Genomic DNA, 20353 nt, shown 5'->3' with positions numbered 1-20353 from the left:
TTATTATCAATAAATACATATGCATGTTGCCTTTTAATTTTCTGTAGTTATGGGTGCACGGACGACCATTTGACAAACAAATGACGAGTGGAAAGTTGAGCATGGTTGTGGTTGGGCTTCCAAAATAGGTTGTGCTTTCACAGTCACATTTCGTTCTTTGTCATTCTCGAATGTTTCATGTTCCAGGAGGGTAATACAAACCTCACCTTTTCAGTAATACAGTATTACAGTCATGCATTGTCAGTGAGAGTGTCTTTCTTTGGTGGTTGTTGTTGATAAACAGAGTGCTACATATTTACTGGTCTACTACAGGTTTGTGTGAAGTTACAGCAGATCCACGCTATGAGTTACAATGGTCAAACTAAAATTAGATTTATGTTTCCTTATGTAACACTTCCCTTCTTGCACCTCTAACCTTACTACATATCCTGTAGGGCAGGTGTCTTCCGAGTAAACAAATTCAGCGGTCGGTCAAAGGAAGAGAAATGGTAAACCAAAGCTTTTTCTGTCAGTGTAGCTGTTACACTGACAGAAAAAGCTGTGACTTTGCTTTTGCTTTAAAAACAGATGCTCTAAGACCAGAAAGAAAAGTGAATCCTACAAAATGTTTACTAATGCATTATTGCAAACATTCTGTAACTAAATGCATTTAGACAAAAATAACTATATTACTAAGGAATGCCTTACTGCCCAACACAGCACCAGACCAAAATTGTGTCCTGTTGAAGGTACTGACATGTCAGTGAAAAAGTGAATGCCCATGCACATCCCTTTCCTGTGAGCTTCTGAAAAAAAGGCTTTCGACAAGGACATGAAAAACAGAGCCCATTGCAGTGGAAAAACTCTGTACACTGTTGTGACAGGAAGTTTGTACAAGTCTGTCTTTTTTTAGTGTGACTGCTGTGAATACACATCGGAATGTCACATGGTGTTTGGTCAGACAGCTTGAAAAAAACGTAATTTGATTGAAAAAGGGGCATGATCAAAGGTTTGGTAAATTGAAGGCCGAGGTCTGCCTTTCAGCCAATCACAATGACTTCTACTTTATTAACCTTGCTGACTTGGACGATATTTCTTCCATAAGGGGGTGCAGACATCAACAGTGCAAGGGAAGGGCTCTGCGGCACAATGATGGGAGGACTGGCTGCTCTGTTTCTTCTATGTACATTGTGTGAGTGCAACTTTACTTAATGTTTACAGACAAGTACTACTATTTCCTATCGGTCGTGTTCAAGTTTAGACAAGTTTAACTATTATAATTACTGTCTCATCTTATCAAGCTTTGTTTTTGTCCTTTTTTTTCAGGCCTGATTCGAACTGCAGAGGTTCCTCACCAGATCTCTTTGACTGTGGTTGAACTTGGTGATGATTTGGGTTTGGCATGTTTAGTCTCTGAAAATACAGTGGAGATGGTTTACTGGTATAAGCTGAAGTTTGGATATGAGGTTCAAACTGTTGCGTCAGGAGCTTTTGGCGCAATAAAACTCCAGGGAGAATTTAAAAACCCAAGATTCAACATAACAAAAGTGCATGCTCAGAATGTTTTACACATCAGAAATGTAACAAAAGAAGATGAAGCAACATACTTCTGTCAAGTAGGATCTTCATACGAAATGAAAACTATTAACAGCACACTTGTAGTTTTGAATGGTAATGTATTTTCACTTCAATGAATTTGTTTGCTACATTGTAAAATCCTTACAATCAATTCCTTACATTTTAATTGATCCATCACACAGATCATAAAAACATGAAGACATTTTTCTACGTGAAACAAAGTCCGGAGACTGGCTGGATCTGGCCGGGCGACTCAGTGACTCTCCAGTGTTCACTCCTCTCCAAAGACAAAGAAAAGCCACATCAGTGTCCAGGTGAACACGATGTGTACTGGTTCAGATCTGGATCAGGAGAATCCCGTCCAAGCACCATTTACATTCACAGTGAGAAACAAAGGGAAAGAAGTTGTATCTACAGTCTTTCCAAAACCATTCACAACTCCTCTGATGAAGGGACTTACTACTGTGCTGTGGCTACATGTGGACAGATCCTGTTAGGTGAAGGAACTACAGTGGAGACAAGTAAGTCTTAAAGTTGAATTGTGAAATATTAAGTACATTTTAAACGATACTGCTGGTCAGATGTATTGGATAAATATTGATAAAGTGTATATAAAATATCAATAAATGATGAATGCTAGTTTGCATGTATTTATCTTATGTTTTTCTACATATCTATCGTAGTCAGCCAAGTTGCATCTTTAAGTCAAACTGATTCACAGCTCTTTGATATTTTGAGTCTTAGTTCAGGTAGAAATACTGTTTTTGTCATGCCCTTCTTTTGTAACTTAATTTCTTTGGTCTTGAACAAAAAAAAAATGACTGAAAGTCCTTAACCAGAAAGCTCTTTTCGACTTTAGTATAGGTAATGATTGTTTCAAAAAGCAAAATACATTGAAAAAGACAAACTAGAATGAAGAGTTAAGTGTCTTTTTTGACATTTTTCTAATTCCAGGATCAAAACTGGATGCAGTTGTCCTCGTACTTGGAGCACTGTTGGCCTGCTCTTTGGCTATAATCGCCCTTTCTTTCTACGTAAATCGAATAAGAGTTTGTCCACACTGCAGAGGTAGGTTCCTAAAATATACGACAATGTCTTAAGCATTGATTTATGCTCATGTTCTAAAATGTAGAAGTGTAGTTTTATTGTAACTTCGGTTAATTGTACCGAACTTACATGCATACAGTGGCATTCCTATAAGCAAATATAAGTATTCGTTCATCAGTTGAACCCAAAGGATATGCATTTTGGGCTTCCTGTAAAATGGTTGCGGGTTTGAGTCCCGAGTTACAGTATCTCAACATCCACTCAAAATGTCATCATCCGTCAAAAGGGGAAATGCAACTTAAATGATTTACTGAGTAAAATAATAACCTTTATGCAAACATGTCATGGTGGGATGTCACCATACGTGTTGTAAGTGTAAATCTATATTCTGTGAACTCATACTGTATACTGCATTTTTGAGCTGACACGTGTTGTCCCATTACTATCACATATGTTCCATTGATAACATTACATCTAAATTCAACATTACCTTATTCTAGCAGTGGTTATATCATGCTGAGTCTTTAACTTAAAAACAAAAATAGACTCTGACAATTTAACAATTCAATAACATTCAACTTTTTCTGCAGAAGCAACGAGAACCACCCCTGATCCTAAAACTGACCAGTCGGCAGTGGATGAATTAACTGACCTGGTAAATATGTTTGTAACTTCGAAACTGTAAACCAAATTTGGAGTCAAAAAGCATCCTTGTAAATTTTTCAAACCTTCAAACTTGGTGTGCTGGATTAAGTGTTCTTCATTTTAAAGGCCTACAATCTGAGTAATGTATGTATAATAGACACATTTATTTGCAGGATGGAGATGGAGAGGCGGTAAACTATGCAGCACTGAATTACTCCAAAAGAAAAGTGAAAAAAGTGATGCAAAAGCAAGAGTTACCCCCCGAGTGTGTGTACTCCGCTGTGAGAGCAAACCACACACAGCACCACAAGCAGTTTATATGAGCCTCAGATTTGCATGTTTTTACCAAATGTGCTGTTAATTATTTTTGCTTCATATTTTGCTTTTAAAGAGCTAGTTGTTGATGAAGCACAAAAGAACACTGCTTGTTGCACAGTCATGAGGAGGTGACTGAGAAAGGCTTGAAATTAATTCACTTTTTAAACACCAGGAGAGAATATGCGGGTAGCTTCATAACAAAACGACACTGCATCCAAGATGGACTACACACATGTATTTGCTGATTCTTCTGTAAATAATAATAATTGACCATAATGCTATTATTTGTATAACTGTGCAATGTTTTTCAATCTGCATTTGAATAGATGTTGTTATTCTTGAGCCAGAGATGCCATGTGTGAAGTGATTATTGTATTTACATTTATATGGTGTGCACATTTTAAGAAAATAAGTCAAATAAATGTTTGCTGTAATTGTACTAGTTTTGTAGTAGCCATTTTCATGAAGAAACTTGCAAAAAATAAAAAATAAGACTTTGTATTGCCCCCTGGGGTATGGTACGGAGATGAGCAGAAAAGAGAGTAGAGTAGACTGTGCATAAAGATAGAGTCTTCCTGCTTTGTTCTACCAAGTTTATATACACAGTAGTCAGAGGGTGTGTGACGGTATAGAATCAGTGCAACGACAGCATAGTTGTTTGACAGGCATTCACTAACATCTGTTCGTCTGACAAAAAAGGTCAACATACAAAAATGGAACAAAATGTTTTCTTTATTTATATGAAACAAACATCACATGCATAATGCAAGCTAATCCCCACATGTTATAACAGCTTTAAACATAAACACATTAACATCAGTTATCACAAGACATCTGAAACCATTCCTTCTGGTGGTGATCCAGGGAATCATCATCAGGGCGTTTATGCCTGGGAAGACGACAGGGGAAAGAGGAGCCATGGACGTGTAAAGAGAAAGGCAGAGGGAGCAAGATGCAGGGTAAATACGAAGGGGTGCATATGTTTTGAGTACAAATAACAACAATCTTCCTTGAATATTGCTGACTCGACACTTGGATCAGATCAAAAAGCCTCGGCAGCAGTGTAGACACCGCAGCCCGTTTCCATCACGGTAAAGACAACAGTAGAATAAATCCACGGGTCTTCATTTATCTAAGGAAATATATATCAAATTATGTGAGGGGACAAAACTGGTGGCATCAGAAGCCTTTTGCAATGTTGATCTTACCTTCACATTCCTTTTTGCAGCACGTTCTTGCAGGTTAACAGCAGCTACAATATGAAATAAAGGAAGTTGAAAATAGAAAAGGATGACCTAGTTTGTAAAAACACAGAGAGCATCAGCTTATTAATGGGTTATTTTGTGAGGTAACTTCCATTACCTTTATCATGGCAAAAACCACACTTGTGTTTCTTGATGGCGTGAATAAGGATGGCTATAACAATCACACTTATAGTCGAGACCCCAGACAGCAGAAGCAGAAATAAATCACGTAAGTCGGTTTCTGAAACATGAAAGGAAAATGCAATAACATGAAGTTAGAGAGAATTAAAATGAACATCCACCAAAGAAGATTTCACTTTACTGCAATTTTTTCCCTACAGTCACTCACTCATCACAATTTCATTTGACGTCTGATCAACACGTTATATGCAAACGCCCGTATAAACACTTAAACCATACTGACTTGAAATCACTTGGATTGCGCGTAACTTATACAGCAATCATTGTTTGAACATGCACACGTTAATCTACAATGTTTTTCTAATATGGGATTGGGAAAGCCAATAGGGAATATACTGAACAATTATTATTTTCCTGAACTCAAAAGCACGCAAGACAGCAATAACAAAAGGGAGAAATCACAATGATACTTTTGACCTTCAATGTTCATTTCTGTTTAATCCTCAATTTATATTTCTCCGCAAGAGACCACAGCACAGTAGTAAGTCCCAGTGAAAGAAGTAAATATTATGGGTGGGAAACATTCAATATGTTAACATTATACATGTTGAGATAAGGTTGAATTAATGTCTCAATGAGATAATTGTTAAATATAGTTGTAGCTCATAATTCTTGATCACCCCCCTAAACAAACTAACTTATAAACTTAATATTAATATACATTAACATGTAAAAATAGTGTTAATGATACTTTAAAACTTACTCCTCTCCACTGTAGTTCCTTCCCCAAACAGGATCTGTCCACATGTAGCCACAGCACAGTAGTAAGTCCCTTCATCAGAGGAGTTGTGAATAGTTTTGGAAAGACTGTAGCCACAACTTCTTTCCTTTTGTTCCTTACTGTAAATGATGCTTGGATGGGATTCTCCTGATCCAGATCTGAACCAGTACACATGGTGTTCACCTGGACACTGATCTGCGTTTTCTTTGTTTTTGGAGAGGAGTGAACACTGGAGGGTCACTGAGTCGCCCTGCTGGACAGACTCGGTCTTCGGGCTTTGTTTCACGAAGAAAGATTTCTGTTGATCTGTGTAATTCAGTAAAAAAAAAAACGGAAATGATCTATATTATTTGTTTGGCATTAGACTTAACACAAACACTGAAAGTAATAGATATTTACCATTCACCGCCAAGAATATGCTTCTGCCAAAACTCTGTGAATACGTTGCTCCAATGAGAGAGAAATATGTTGCTTCGTCCTCTTTGCTGACATTTCTGATGGTAAAAATATACTGAGTTTCCCCTGCTGTTGCTGTGAACCGTGTGTCTAAAAAAGGTTCAATTAGTGATATTTTGCCAACAATTACTTTAAAGACTGGCCGGGCCATTTGTCCAAGAGTCTGCTTCTTCAAGGAAAACGTTCTGTCCTTTTCCTCTAAAACTGGCCAACCAAAAGTAAAATTTCCACCAACTTCTACCACAGCCATAGAGATCTGTTGAGGATCCTCTGCCGTTTCAACCAGAGCTAAAGGAAAAATACAAAGAAAAAGGTTATTGGAGGAGATCATCAAATGGTATTGTCTTTCATACAGGAGTAAAGAGTTGCCCTTACACATTGTACAAAGTAGAATCAAAGCAGCCAGTTGACTGATCATTGTGGTTCAGCACTGTTGTCTTGCACTACTGCTGCTTTCCACACAAATGACGGTTTGTTCACAAGATGATTGAGGTCTAAAAAGTAACAATCGACCATCCCCCCACATTTAGATATCATAATTTAATAGGATAGGTTGTTGCATTTTCAAATATGCGCCTTTATTCAGACCACAGGACTGAAATGTATTAATTCTGTGATTCCTAGTTCTTTGTCTTTTATGGTTAATCAACAACAGCAAAACCACCTATTGAGACACTTTATTAGTATGGACGTGATGTGGAACAATACAAAGATTTTGACTAATTTGTTTGTATATTGTGTTATTTCAGCACATGGAAAAATAAAGCACATGAACAGAAGACACACATTTCACGTTTTTATCAGGCTATTCCACAGGTCAATGGTTGGTAGCAGTAATGTAGTTTAGCCTTGTCCCCTTTGCTTACGTTTTTGATGGTAAAAAGATATTTACATTTTGTTGCTGTGAACTGAGAGTCTTCAAATTGTTTAGTAACGATTGATTTATTTATCTTATTTGCACCATGTATGTTGAGTTGTTGGAGGAGCATGGGATATAAGATTTTCATTGCCAACATATACGTTGTATATGCTGTGCATATGACAAATGAAACCTTGAAACCTTGAAACTTTGATTCACCACGAATAACAGTAAAAAAAGAGACTGCTTGCAAGAGTAAAACATGTTGTATTCTGTCTCTAAAACTAGACATTAAAAAGGAGGTCGACCAGGTGAGAATCCTCCGCAGTGAGAGAAATGTGGCTAAAATAACACAGAAAACCCCCATGATTCTGTCAATCGTGCATTATTGGGTCACTTTGCTTTCCTAATAAATCTTGCTATCTAAAACTTGATAGACTAATAATCAAACAATCAATCAAAGTTTATTTATATAGCCCAATAACACACATTTGACATTTGTCTCAGTGGACTTTACAGTTTGTACAGTATATGAATACAACACCCTCTGTCCTTGGGACTCCACTTCCAAACGGTCTTGATTGTTTTTAAATCAAAACTACAATGCATCAGGTTTAAGATGTTTTCCTACAACAGACACTTTGACTCTTCAAGAAAAAGGCCATGCCAGATAATGTTATAATAAACAAATGAATAGTTAGACCTTTGTTTAAGGTCGAAATATCCCCTAACAAAGAAGTGGTATCATGCAATTTAAACATCACATATCTTATCTTTAACATTTCTGACATACACACACGAGGACTATATTTAATGTTATAGACACAATCTTTTTTTTCAGTCTTTCAGATCTCTCATCCCTTTGTAAAGACGTTCTACTTCAGAACAAGAAGCAAAGCCACATGCAACAGCTACACTGAAAGTCATGCGTTGTGGTGGGCCATTTCTCCACCCTTTGACCAAGCATCAGCGCTGTTACTCAGAACAGATGCGACTATGGGCTTCGACAGGATGTGCAGTAAAGTGAGAGCTGCAAGAGGCTTCAGCAGACTTTCATCATTGTTTTAGTTTGACTTGTTAAGATTCAAGATTCAAAGGTTTATTGTCATATCATATACACAACTACACTGTAGTATACAATGAACGAAAATCGTTGGTCACAGGTTCCTCAACAATGCAATTACAAGACATAAAACACATTTTAAAAACAACAACAATACAAATAGTGTAAGCTCAGGCATTAGGTCATCTTATGGCCTGTGGAATGAAACTGTCTCTGAGTCTGGTGGTTTTTGTCCTGATGATATAAGATATGTTATTTTATTAATTAATTCACCACATCATGCCCGTCAGCAACTGACTTTAGGGAGGCTGTCAAACGTTTTGGTGGATAATCAGACAGAGTTAGACAGCAGTGTAAGCCCAGCTTCCTGAGGTTTATAGATAAAAGGTACAAGCGCCACCTTAGTTTTAAGCCCAACTGTCAGTGGCGAGTGTGAATGCATTTATATCTGACTGTTTATGTGAAAGCACAAGGCGTGTTTTGGCTTGTTGTCAACAAGTGTTGACCCAGAAGAAAGCCAAAAACCACAACGTGCTAATCTGACAAATGTTCCGGAAATGCTGGCCATGTAGATAGATACATATTTATCTTTCTAATTGTATTCTCTATACATCTTGTTGTCAAGAAACCCTAAATCTTTATTTGTGGTAAATTCTTATGCCAGAGTGTGTGGTGTTGTACTGAACTGCATCATATTGTTTGGTGTTACCTCAGTAAGTGTTAATAGTGTTAGAGTGCACAGTAATATGACCCAGGATTGTTTTATGGTAATCGCTTTGTAAATGCCTGCTAATTAGATTTGATTTGTTGTCTTTGATTTACATAGGTTTGATCCCTCAAATAAATATGCAGGTCAGAAATCGTCTCAACATGAATATGTTTCCTGTGATAAATCTAAGACTGTTGCTCTGCTGCTTCCTCTAACAAGCTCTCAGAAAAGTGTATGCATAGAGGATGGATGGTTTAACAGCCCAACTATGCACACTGTGCTCTTACTGCTGAAGTGACTGGGGGGGGGTCATCAAAAATGACATGGAGCATTTGATTGGATAATTAAGTTTGGCCCATTTTAAAACTATTTTTGTTAGCAATCACAATGGTTTGCTCCTCTTTGATCTTCAGAGTCTGCATCTTTATGGTTTATTGTAATTAATGTAAGTTGCTGTGGAGAAAAAGTGTCTGTTAAATGAAATGTATTGTTATGACATCACACTTGGATTCCCCTAAAAAGTTTTAATGTATGATTTTTGAAACCATTTGTCTAATCTGTTTGGAATAATTGACCAATCACATGAACTTTCTTCTTTTAAATAAAACGACATGGGTTATAATGCAAATGAAACCCTTTAATTGGGATATTCTACTCCAAAATGTGTTTCGCTGTTAGTAAAAATGTACAGCAAAGTCTGAGGCAGACTGAGTGAAAGCTGTTTAGAAATTGGACCGTGTTTCTTAAAATACACAATATGTCTCCCATTTCACCATCAATATTTACTACTGGTATGTTGACATTTTTGGTGTTTTCTAAAATGTCAACTGTTGGTATATAGAAAGGTTCAGCCTTTAATATGCTGAACAGGAGCGCCAACATTCATTGTTCATGTGAGTGAACTGCACAGTTTTTGCATGGTGAGCCAATGTTTTGTTAGCATTTCGTTAGCATAATATTAACTAGAAGCCCATCTTATTTGTAGGGATCGATACCACTAAATGTTTTTGCAATATATCATCTTTTGCCATGTCTAAAAGCTCATGTTTACATCAGCATTTGTTTTTTTAACAAACTTTTTACATTCATGATGAACGACAACCAGAGAACCAGCACCTTATCGTGGTGGAGAGGTTTGTGTGCCCCGATGAACCTGGGGGCTGTGTTGTCTGGAACCTTGTGTTCCTGGTAGGGTCTCCCATGGCAAATTGGTCTCAGGTAAGGGGCCAGACTAAGATTGGTTCAAAAGACCTCATGACAAACAAACTTGAAAGCGAGGATACCCGGGCCGGAGGAAGCCCGGGGTCCCCTTCTGGAGCCAGGCCCAGAAGGAGGACTCGTCAGCGAGCGTCTGGTGGCCGGGTTTGCCACGGAGCCCGGCCGGGCACAGCCCGAAAAAGCAACGTGGGCAACACCTCCGCTTCTCCGTCCCGCGGGCCCCCCACCTACGGGAAACAACGATGGGGTCGGGTGCGATGACAGAAGGGTGGCAGTGAAAGCAGAGGGTCTCGACGGACCAGACTCAGGAGACAGAAGCTGGCTTTGGGGACGTGGAATGTCACCTCTCTGGGGGGGAAGGAGCCGGAGCTTGTGCGGGAGGTGGAGCGTTACCAGTTGGATCTGGTGGGGCTCACCTCTACGCACAGCGTCGGCTCTGGAACCTTACTTCTTGATAGGGGTTGGACTCTATTCTTCTCTGGAGTTGCCCAAGGTGTGAGGCGCCGAGCGGGTGTGGGGATACTCACAAGCCCCCAGTTGAGTGCCCGGTTGTTGGAGTTTACCCCAGTGGACGAGAGGGTCGCCTCCCTACGCCTGCGGGTCATGGGGGGGAAAACTCTGACTGTTGTGTGTGCTTATGCACCAAACAGTAGTTCAGAGTATTCGGCCTTCTTGGAGACCCTGAAAGAAGTCCTGTATGGGGCTCCTGAAGGGGACTCCTTAGTCTTGCTGGGAGACCTCAACGCACACGTGGGCAATGATGGAGACACTTGGAGGGGCGTGATTGGGAGGAACGGCCCCCCTGATCTGAACCGGAGTGGTGTTTGGTGTGGATTGGCCATAACAAACACCATGTTCGAACATAAGGATGCTCATAAGTGTACGTGGTACCAGAGCACCCTAGGCAGAAGGTCCATGATCAATTTTGTTATCGTATCATCGGACCTGAGGCCGCATGTTTTGGACACTCGGGTGAAGAGAGGGGCGGAGCTGTCAACTCCGGCCGGCGGAGCTTTTCAGGCATCCCTGTGGAGGCTGGGGACATTGAACCAGAGTGGGCGGTGTTCAAAGCCTCCATTGCCGAAGCTGCGGCAGGGAGCTGTGGTCTCAAGGTTTTAGGTGCCTCAAGGGGCGGAAACCCTCGAACCGCGTAAACTTTTCAAATATCTAAGATCTGATATAAGGCTTTAAAATAGCTTGACGTATCAAAGCCTGATTTGAACATCCAAAAAATGGTTTAAAGAATTTATTTACAAATATTTATTAATACTAAATGTTTTTCTATTTTGACCATGTCCAGAATCTTAAAATAAAGTTTAAAACACAAATAAACTACATAATCCTGTTTCTCTAGTTTTCTTTGATGAAGCTCAAAGTTGAACAGTGTATTTTTTTTTAATAAAAAGTGTAACATTTAAGGTAGATTAAATACCTTTAAGGAGGTTAAATGTACTTTTAACACTGTTTTCTGTTCTGCAACTGAAAACAGTGTTAGGAACCCCGATGGCTCTTCAGTGTTCGGTCCTCTCTGACTCTGAGAAGCAAATGTGTCCAGGAGTCATCAGTATGTTCTGGTTCAGAGCCGGATCAGAAAAGTCTCATCCCAACATCATCTACACTGATGGGAGAAGACCCAAGGAATGTGAAAAGATATCGGACACTCCGAAGAGTTGTGTTTATCGCTTTTCTGAGAACTTCAGCTCCTCTGATGCCGGGACTTACTGTGCTGTGGCCACGTGTGGAGAGATATTATTTGGAGACATTAAAAAACTGAAAATTGAAGGTAAATTTATCTTTATTCATTTTAACCCATATTTTCCCTTTTATTGCTACCTTACGGTGCTTTAAAATGATTGTATTTAAAACTGCTTGATATATCCTATTAAATATAATTATTCAAGATGCTAAATTTCAGATCATAGGCAGAACAGGAAATACAATTATCTAAGTGTTACAGTATTTTTTGCTGTACTTCATAAGATAATAAGAAACCAAAGAGTGTGATTTTCATTTTACGAAATCTGCATATCTACATGTTTATTAAAGTCAAATTAAATCCAGAATGATTGTAAGGAAATATCTGTTGTACTGAAAAGTAAAATCCTCTTGTGTTTTCCTCAGATTCCCTGAGTAATTTTAATTATTACAACATCTATCTGCTGTGTGGGACCTCGGCAATAAGTCTGATTGTTGTATCCGTCCTTATTCACGCCATCAAGAAAAGTAAGTGTGAATGTGGCCATAATAAGGGTAATTCAATTTAAGTCACTATATATCACACGCTATTCAGCTGATTTTAATTTCAGTTATTTTATAAACTGGGGCATCTATTTCACATTTTGTTTTATTGTAGCTGCTGTGTCCATGCAAGACTTTGTTGCAAAACGGAGTGTAAAGGTACGATCAACATAAAGAAAATGGACCATTCATCTATTTCAGTTTTTGTCATCTGACATCATTTTCTATATTTTTTCCTAGAGAAATGAAGTCCCGTGGATGTATTCTACTGTCATCTACACTGTGATGGAACCCAGCATTGGTGGAACGAGAGGCAAAAAAGCATCAGAGAGAGAGAGGATCTAAGCTGCTGCAAGGCTTTTTGATATTTCAGCTTGTTAAAAGTGGAGTCACAGATTCTGGAGACATATTGTTGATATTCAAACTCGGCACTTCAACAAATGCCCTCCTCCATATGTAACGTGCCTGTTGCTCATCCTGCCTTTCTCTTTTCCCCTGTCCATGATCACCAGTTGCTGAGTTGTTGGAGCAGCGTTGTGTGGCTCACCCAGGGCAGTATCAAAACCAGATTACTTCTCAGCACACACGTAGAGCAGAAAGCTAGTGTACCGTAAGGAGATATTAGCTGATATTGTATTAAAATAGTCAAAGTAATTAGCTTGCATTTTGCTTATCAAGTATATATTGGTTTATATCTTCTTTTAATGCTTACATTACATTGCAACACTTGTTGATTGAATTTAAAACATGGAAATAAATAAAAGTGTCCTTTAATAACAGAGACCCAGCAGCTTAAGTGGCAAAACAGAGGAAAAGGGTATTGTTTTCTTAACTTTTCAGATAAAAAATTGAGGCTACGTTCATATATATCCCCATAACATAATTCAACACTGTTCCACTTATTATTATCATTGTGAACACATCTTACAAAGAGAACAAAGTAACCAGAGGAACTAAAATTCAATTCAACAGCAAGGAGGAAAGCTGAACCTCATATTAAAAAGTGCTCCAGGCAGCTTTTTCTTTCAGATATAAATGTGAGAAAACAGCCATGATGCTACCTTTGATTTTATTTTCTGGTGGACTGAAGGTCATGGAAGAGGAAGCCTTTCTAGATGCAGTGACTCAGAAGCAGAGAAGAGAAATACAGCTTTAATAATGTCTAATACCAGTCAGGTTGTTTGTTAATGTGTTGTAGTTCATAGTATGATTGCAGTGTGGAACAGTGGCTTTGTTGAATACTGTTTTAGTTAGTAAAAAATACCTGTGCTATGAGTTCTTAGATCAAACTGAACTCCCAAAAGCTTCTGTTTCATCCTTCGGGGTTGAACTGTGCATGAACTATATCATCTGTGTTTAAAAATATGATTGTATGGAAATGTGGTTATATTGTGCACCTACAGTATTAGGGAATAAGGGGACTTAGTAAATGTGCTGGCATTTGATTAGTTTGCTACCTTTTAAACAAATAAAATGATAAACGAAAAAAGAAATAAATCCAAATCTACTGCTTTTCACCTTTCAGTGCCCCCTGGTGTTTGGTGTTCATACAAGAGAAAACCAGGTGTGTTTTATTTACCATTCAAGGTTTGTTTGAATTATGACTCACAACCATCAAAAGTAAAAGCTGTCAAACTCAAAGAGCCTTTCTGCATAGTGATTAAACAGAGCAATAACATCATTATGACTGCAGTAACATTTCCTGTCATGCTTTCTTTTCACTAGAAGCATTATTCTGCGTTTCACTGTCAATGAAGAAAACAATTGGACTCTTCTCTAGAGGGATAATTGACACACTTCAAATCATATTTAGATTTACTTACCATATTTGGTAGAATTTTGATGTAAGAAATGTTGATGTTAGAGTAGGTTTTAAAGGGAAAGGCCTCAAAAATAGTTAAAAAGGTGCATGACGGTAAAGAGTCAGTTAACCTGCGGCCTAGATATACGACAGGCCACATTTCTGTGTGTATCACTATTTCACAACATTTGAATCTAACAAAATATTTGGCAATATGCATTTTTATTTTTATCATCTATTTATACATGTAAGCATAGGAAATCATGCATCATAAGCACAATGCAAGCCAAATCACACATTCTATAACAGCGTTCAGCTTTAACACTTTTAACTATCACATGTGTGCATTTTTAATCCAATATGCTTTGTCGAATTCAGGATAAATCTCATAATCCAATAGCTGTTCGATCTGGGAACAACACACATATCTGGTGTTAGTACACAGCCCTAGCTGAGTCCACTTTTAACAATCTATTCCACTCAAAAAGCCTTGGCAGAAGTGTAGATCCTCTCTCTCTTTGCTGCTTTTCCCTCCCTCGTTCCACCAATGCTGGTTTCCATCACGGTAAAGACGACAGTAGAATAATTCCATGGGTTTTCATTTCTCTGAGAAAATGTAAAACATATTATAAAAGATGAAACTTGGTCAAAACTGATTAAGATGCATGATACATTTTTTTGCAATGTTGATCTTACCTTCAGATTTATTTTTGCAACATATTCTTGCAGGGACACAGCAGCTACAATGTGAAAAAAAAGGAATTTTGAAATACATAAGGATGCCGTAGATTTCTAAAAATACTGATATTACCATCAGCTAATGTGAGATATTGAGAGGGACTATAATTACCCTTGTCATCACAATAACCACACTGGTTTTTCTTGATGGCGTAAATGAGGATGGCTATAACAATCACACTAATAGCCGAGACCCCACACGGCAGAAGCAGAAAATCATAATTCTGTAAATCACCAAAAGGCCACGAGCCGGTGGCTGAAACATGAAAGGAAAATGCCATTACATGAAGTTAGAGTAAAAGAAAATGCACTTTCACCCGAGAATATTTTAGTTTGCTACAAATATTTCTTCAAAATGAATATGGGCTCACTTGACTCTTATTAATGCAAATGCAGATGTCCCCATCAAACACTTAAACCACACTGACTTAAACCACTTGGATTGCTTATTACAAACATGTTATGTACAGCTATGTTGTTTAAACCGAAAAAATGTATTGCCCAAGACATCTGGAATAATCACATTGTCTCGTCATCCAAAAAGACAGTTTTCTGTTTAAAGCAGCTAATAGGGAAATTAATATATTACTAACTATATTAAAAAAAAAAGCACTTAAGTTAATGATAAAAGGGAGAAAACAGGTTAAAATAAACAGCAATACTTTTACCTTCGATGTTCACTTTTGTTCCGTCTCCGAATACTATCTCTCCACATGTGGCCACAGCACAGTAGTAAATCCCAGCATCAGAGGAGTTGAATTTCTTTGAGAGGCGATAAACACAGCTCTTCTGAGAGTCCAAGGTATACTTACACTCATTTTGTTCGTTTTCATCAGTGTAGATGATGTTAAGATGAGATTTATCTGATCTGACTCCAAACCAGTGCACACTGTGTTCCCCAGGACAGTTCTTCTTCTCAGAGTAGGAGAGGACCGAGCACTGGAGAGTGGCGGAGTCTCCTGGATGTACTGGATCGGGAACTGTCGGCCACTGAACAATAGTAAAGTTTGTTGCCCTCTGATTGTTTCCTAAAGAACAGAAGAGTGTCAAATATACAAAAGCATCATCAGGTCAAAATGAAAATATAAAAATGTCTGATGTTGAAGTTGTTAATTGGATTTATGAAATCAAAAAGCAACTGTTTTCTCTTCACATTACTGACATAAATAGAGATATTTATTACCTTCTAAAGACAAATATGTGCTCGTCCAGTCATCGTTACTCCAGGTAGTGACTGCGCAGTGATAGATTGCCTTGTCTTCTGGGATTGTCTTCAAAATGGTCAGAGTACTCATGTTAACTAAATGTTTTGCATGAAAACGGGATTGGGGATACCCTTGTTCAAATGCAGGATTTGCAGTGCCTTTCAACAGTGTAGCCATTAATGTGGGAGAATCCCAAACACTCTGTTTGTACCACTTGACTCGGGTATTGCTATGCTCCCAATCGGGGTAAGCGCATGTGAAGGTTGCAGATTCACCAAGTTGAACTGTGGTCACTGACATCAGTCCATCTGTATTTAAAAAGACAACAGAGAGTATATAATTAACCATCATCATTTATATGTGTTTTAGAAGCTTAAAAGGGAAAAACATAGAACAAACAATGGGGGTTTGAGGTTCTGTAATTACATGCCAACCTTTAAAGAAAAAGGTTGCGATAATTCCCTTACAGACAAATGTAAAAAACACTATTTTTAAATGTAACTTTCTCCCCCACAAACGCTGGAATAAGTAATTATCTGGACAGAGATAGATAGCACTTACATCCTTGATGGAAAAGAAGCAGTGTAATCGATAAAAGGATCATCTTGATGTTGTCTCTTGCTGGGATCTTGGTTTGTTTTGCAGTAAAGATGAGGATATGAGATAGGGCTGATGGGTCAAACTGTCAAAGCAGGGAGGGCTCAAAAAGACATATCCTGTCACAAAGTTGTTCTGCAACTTCAACAATTTGGAGGTTTTGTGGTCGGAAATGCCAAATCAGCTTCATCTTCCTTGCATAACATCATCTATTTTAGCCATCACATTGGTTTCTATTATGTGTTACAAGGACACAAAGTATTCAGTTTGGTTTGGCCTGATCCCAAAAATATGTTGTTTCCTTATTTAGGTCCTTTTCAAGTAAACACTTGTAAAGCTTGAGCATACACATAAACACAGACAGGGAGGCTTGTTAACTTCAAAAAACGAAATGACGTTAAATACAAACAACATAGAAGAAGTAGACACTAAATTTCCATCATTATGTTGAGAGAAAGACAAAGGGTGTTATACAGGAGCAGCAGTGGTGAGGTGCGATTGAGAGACGCGGCTGTGCTGAACTTCAGTCGTTGCAGAGCATACAAGAGAATCTGCAGTCCTGTGTTTGCAACTCTAGATCTTCCCATAGTGCCATGACAAAACAAAACAAAACAAAATGCATTGTGTTTCAGAGAGCCACGTAATTCAGAGAGAGCGCCAATGTGCATGGTTAGGAAACCAAATGCAGAACAGAAATTCTCCTTTGACTTTGGGTATCTGGTAGTGCAAAATGTGCATTTGATCATACTTTGAGAACGAGTTACAGTTCCAACCCTAAACGCATAAATATTAAGTGAGGACAACCATTACATGAGTCCCTCAGGTTATTACATACATAATTGAATCGGAGGATGAAACCCTCTTTATTAGTATAGTTATAACCTACTGCAGCTCATCAGAACTAAGCTCCGGACCTAGGGCAACAGGGCTTTCTCTGCAGCCTCCCCCTCACTCTGGACCTCCCTCCCCAGTCACGTCCGATCTGCCAAAACTCGTCATTCTAAAAAGCCCTCAAAACTCACCTTTTTCACTCTTGCCTTGAACTCCTAAACTCGTCTAACCCATCCCCCGTATTCCACTTAGCTTAGCAATTTTTTCTTTTGTTGTTATTTTTCTTGACTTGCTTGTAAAGCGCTTTGAGCACCAGTAGCCTACATACAGTAGACAACACGTATTGTTATTATCAGGATTCGCCCTCTGTGGACCATGAAACTCTGCACCACAAAGACAGGATTAGACAACAAAGATGTAAACCGGAGGGTTGGACAAGAACAACCTAAGAGAATACAGTAGATCACCAAAGTCATTAAGAGTTATTCTGGAGGAGCATAAAAGTGTGTACCAAATATCATGACAATCCAACAGGTTGTTGTAGAAAAAAAGGCCTACTGTATCACATTGTGATGGGGGATAAAAGCTGTGCTCAATACATACAGTGGTTGCTTTTTAAACCACTTTCATTAAGGAAATAGCTGCATGTATGAGTTAGGGCACAAGCGAGAAAATAATCTTTTTCAGTTTTCCGTCCTATTTCTGAGAATAGGGGGGAAATACCAACACTCAAGCCTATACACATTTGCCTTTTTAAGACTAAACAAATTCTATCAACGGGTTTAGTTTAGCTTTTGTGTCAAAGTGTCACACATCCAATGAGAAATGATCTTAGGATCCTTTACAATATCATTGGCTCCTAAGATTTTGGGACATTTTCATTAACCACTCATATCAAAATTAAAGTTCCTGGTAATTCAGAAAGGTGCACAGAGAAGTTATTTTCAGATCGTACCGCAGGATGATCAGTTAATGTTACTCCAGCTAACAGGAGGAAAAATAATGGGATTGGTCTGTCATTTTGGCTTTTGAGTGGAAGTGGAAATTACCTCAACCAAGTCTTCACAGTCTTAACACATCTCAACACCAGCAGTTTTGTTTTGACACTGCACATAATGACCCACTGAAAGGCTTTTATATACAGCAATGCAAGACGGCTGGAGAGTGAATTTATGAGTTTCGGTTTAAAAGAACAAAAACTGAAACGGTCTCTCTTTTTTAAGCATCATGAGTCAAGTTAGTTATTTTTTTGTGTTGTGCGCTGAAGGTCAAAAAAAGTCAAAGTCAAAGCTGAAATTGTATAGATAGTGTTCGAAACATTGTCAATTTAAATGTGTTGTTTCGAGTAAGAACTGGCCTCCACCTAAGCAGTGACTGTGCAAGTCCCAATGCAACGTGGATCCATACAAGTGCTATTATTATTATTCCCTTAGTTTGGACTAAATGTGTGAAAATAAACACTCTGTTGTCAATCTGCGGTTCAATTCCTACAAGGCCAGATGGGATTATATTCATGTTATAGACTTTAAAGCAACTTCTTTTGCTTCATTTTGTAATGTTGTGTTTCTAAAGTTCCTGATATAGCTCTGTATCACTAATATTTGTAATGCCGACTGACAATGACTTTTTTGGCCTTGCAATTGGGTATCAGTTAGTATATCAGTATACCTCTGTCTTTCTGCTGCCATCTTCTGGTAGTTTTATAAGACTGCTTTGCATATTGAAAACCTTGAAAACCTTGATATTGCTTCACTGAGGAGGCTGACCTATACAGACTTTTTTCTCGTATCTTTCCATATCCTGTAAGCTCTCTCAGTTTGATCTGGATTTTGATGTCTTAATAATAAACACAATTCATGCGGACACCTTTTTGTTTATTATAGGAAAGCAGATAGAAAATGTAATCAGAGAAAAAGGCAGGTTTGCTGATCACAGTTCAAGTTTATTCAGGTAAAGCCTTGAACTCAGTTAAATAAACATTGCTGTAATCCCACTATGACCAGACAACAAATGAATTGTGCAATTGGTTGTATAACAGTTCAAAGTCTGATCTGCAGGAAAAAAGGGCCAACATATAGGACATAGGACGGTTCACGTAAACAATGTCTGTTTAAAAAACGCTATGATTTCATAAAACAGAAAAAGCGTGTGTGTGTGTGTGTGTATAAATATGACAACGCATTCACTGTTTATGTGCAGTCCGATCAATATGTACGCACATGCTGCATATCAGACTACTCAGTCTGTGTTTGTTATGCCGTGTTTGGTCACCTTACTATCCGTTGTGCACAAAAGAGTGGGAGACTTGTGCAAATGGATGCTAACGCTAATCAGAAGGTAGACACTGAACTTTTGGGCAAAGAAAAACTCAACCTCTGTTTTATAATGATACTTTGGATTTAAGCTCGGCTACAATGAGAACAAAGAGTAAACTTTGCAAAACAAAAGCTTCATTACGTGGCAACACACCACATTTGTTCTAACCCCTTAAACAACACAGTGAAAAGTAAGACGAATGCGAAACAGCGAAAGTTCAGATTCAAAAAGACAAAGTGACACTACAGTCGTCATGGCAGGCATTGCGCTACATGACAGGTCTTTACAGAGGTACTGTAAAAGGATTGGCTCATGGGACCTGTGTGAGGAGAACAGTGTCTTTTATTGCAAATAAATGCATTAAAAAAACAACAGACAACTGTAAGCTTTTAAATGTATTTATGAAATGCGAATAATGGATCATAGTGACTAGTTAGTTGTCAAAGTACACAATGTCTCCGCCGTAATGCACTGGTAAGCCGCCTTCACATCTGATTGCAATTCTCCTGGTGCGACTTTGACCACGGTACTGACAGTGGGGTCTACTGGCCCCCTGGTTCCTCAACCGGCAGATGACAATGTCGAAGGG

The 20353-nt window shown here is 38.4% G+C and overlaps 3 protein-coding genes across 3 annotated transcripts; 1 reads left to right on the top strand and 2 right to left on the bottom strand.

Moving 5' to 3' along the window:
* Positions 1-1012: 1012 nt before the first annotated feature.
* Positions 1013-4006, top strand: LOC134859720 (uncharacterized). Its single transcript, XM_063876391.1, has 6 exons — positions 1013-1171; positions 1306-1650; positions 1740-2078; positions 2512-2625; positions 3195-3259; positions 3423-4006. Exons 1-6 carry the CDS (start codon positions 1129-1131, stop codon positions 3570-3572), a joined length of 1056 nt encoding a protein of 351 aa, XP_063732461.1. The 5' UTR covers positions 1013-1128; the 3' UTR covers positions 3573-4006.
* Positions 4007-4341: 335 nt separating this feature from the next.
* Positions 4342-6644, bottom strand: LOC134859723 (uncharacterized). Its single transcript, XM_063876395.1, has 6 exons — positions 6565-6644; positions 6133-6477; positions 5716-6039; positions 4930-5052; positions 4776-4819; positions 4342-4699 (listed from the first exon to the last, which is right to left on the bottom strand). Exons 1-6 carry the CDS (start codon positions 6605-6607, stop codon positions 4610-4612), a joined length of 969 nt encoding a protein of 322 aa, XP_063732465.1. The 5' UTR covers positions 6608-6644; the 3' UTR covers positions 4342-4609.
* A 6312-nt stretch (positions 6645-12956) lies between these two features.
* LOC134859721 (uncharacterized) lies at positions 12957-16677 on the bottom strand. Its single transcript, XM_063876392.1, has 6 exons — positions 16582-16677; positions 15999-16328; positions 15484-15843; positions 14928-15071; positions 14774-14817; positions 12957-14683 (listed from the first exon to the last, which is right to left on the bottom strand). The coding sequence occupies exons 1-6, from the start codon at positions 16622-16624 to the stop codon at positions 14558-14560; spliced, it is 1047 nt and encodes a 348-aa protein (XP_063732462.1). The 5' UTR covers positions 16625-16677; the 3' UTR covers positions 12957-14557.
* Between the last annotated feature and the right edge of the window lie 3676 nt (positions 16678-20353).

This window comes from Eleginops maclovinus, chromosome 23 (assembly GCF_036324505.1).
Source record: "Eleginops maclovinus isolate JMC-PN-2008 ecotype Puerto Natales chromosome 23, JC_Emac_rtc_rv5, whole genome shotgun sequence".
Classification (NCBI taxonomy): Eukaryota; Metazoa; Chordata; class Actinopteri; order Perciformes; family Eleginopidae; genus Eleginops; species Eleginops maclovinus.
Note: the sequence above shows the minus strand (reverse complement) of the source record. Positions and strands in the feature narration are given on the sequence as shown.

Bases quoted from the DNA above. Each gene is read 5' to 3' on its own strand.
- LOC134859721 (XM_063876392.1), bottom strand. From the start codon at position 16,624: ATGATCCTTTTATCGATTACACTGCTTCTTTTCCATCAAGGAT. The intron at 16,329-16,581 runs GTAAGTGCTATC...TTTTAAATACAG, and splicing joins GCTTCTTTTCCATCAAGGAT to ATGGACTGATGTCAGTGACC. The intron at 14,684-14,773 runs GTAAGATCAACA...ACATTTTCTCAG, and splicing joins TTGCAAAAATAAATCTGAAG to AGAAATGAAAACCCATGGAA.
- LOC134859723 (XM_063876395.1), bottom strand. From the start codon at position 6,607: ATGATCAGTCAACTGGCTGCTTTGATTCTACTTTGTACAATGT. The intron at 6,478-6,564 runs GTAAGGGCAACT...TTTTTCCTTTAG, and splicing joins GATTCTACTTTGTACAATGT to CTCTGGTTGAAACGGCAGAG. The intron at 4,700-4,775 runs GTAAGATCAACA...ATATTTCCTTAG, and splicing joins CTGCAAAAAGGAATGTGAAG to ATAAATGAAGACCCGTGGAT.
- LOC134859720 (XM_063876391.1), top strand. From the start codon at position 1,129: ATGATGGGAGGACTGGCTGCTCTGTTTCTTCTATGTACATTGT. The intron at 1,172-1,305 runs GTGAGTGCAACT...CTTTTTTTTCAG, and splicing joins GTTTCTTCTATGTACATTGT to GCCTGATTCGAACTGCAGAG. The intron at 2,626-3,194 runs GTAGGTTCCTAA...CTTTTTCTGCAG, and splicing joins AGTTTGTCCACACTGCAGAG to AAGCAACGAGAACCACCCCT.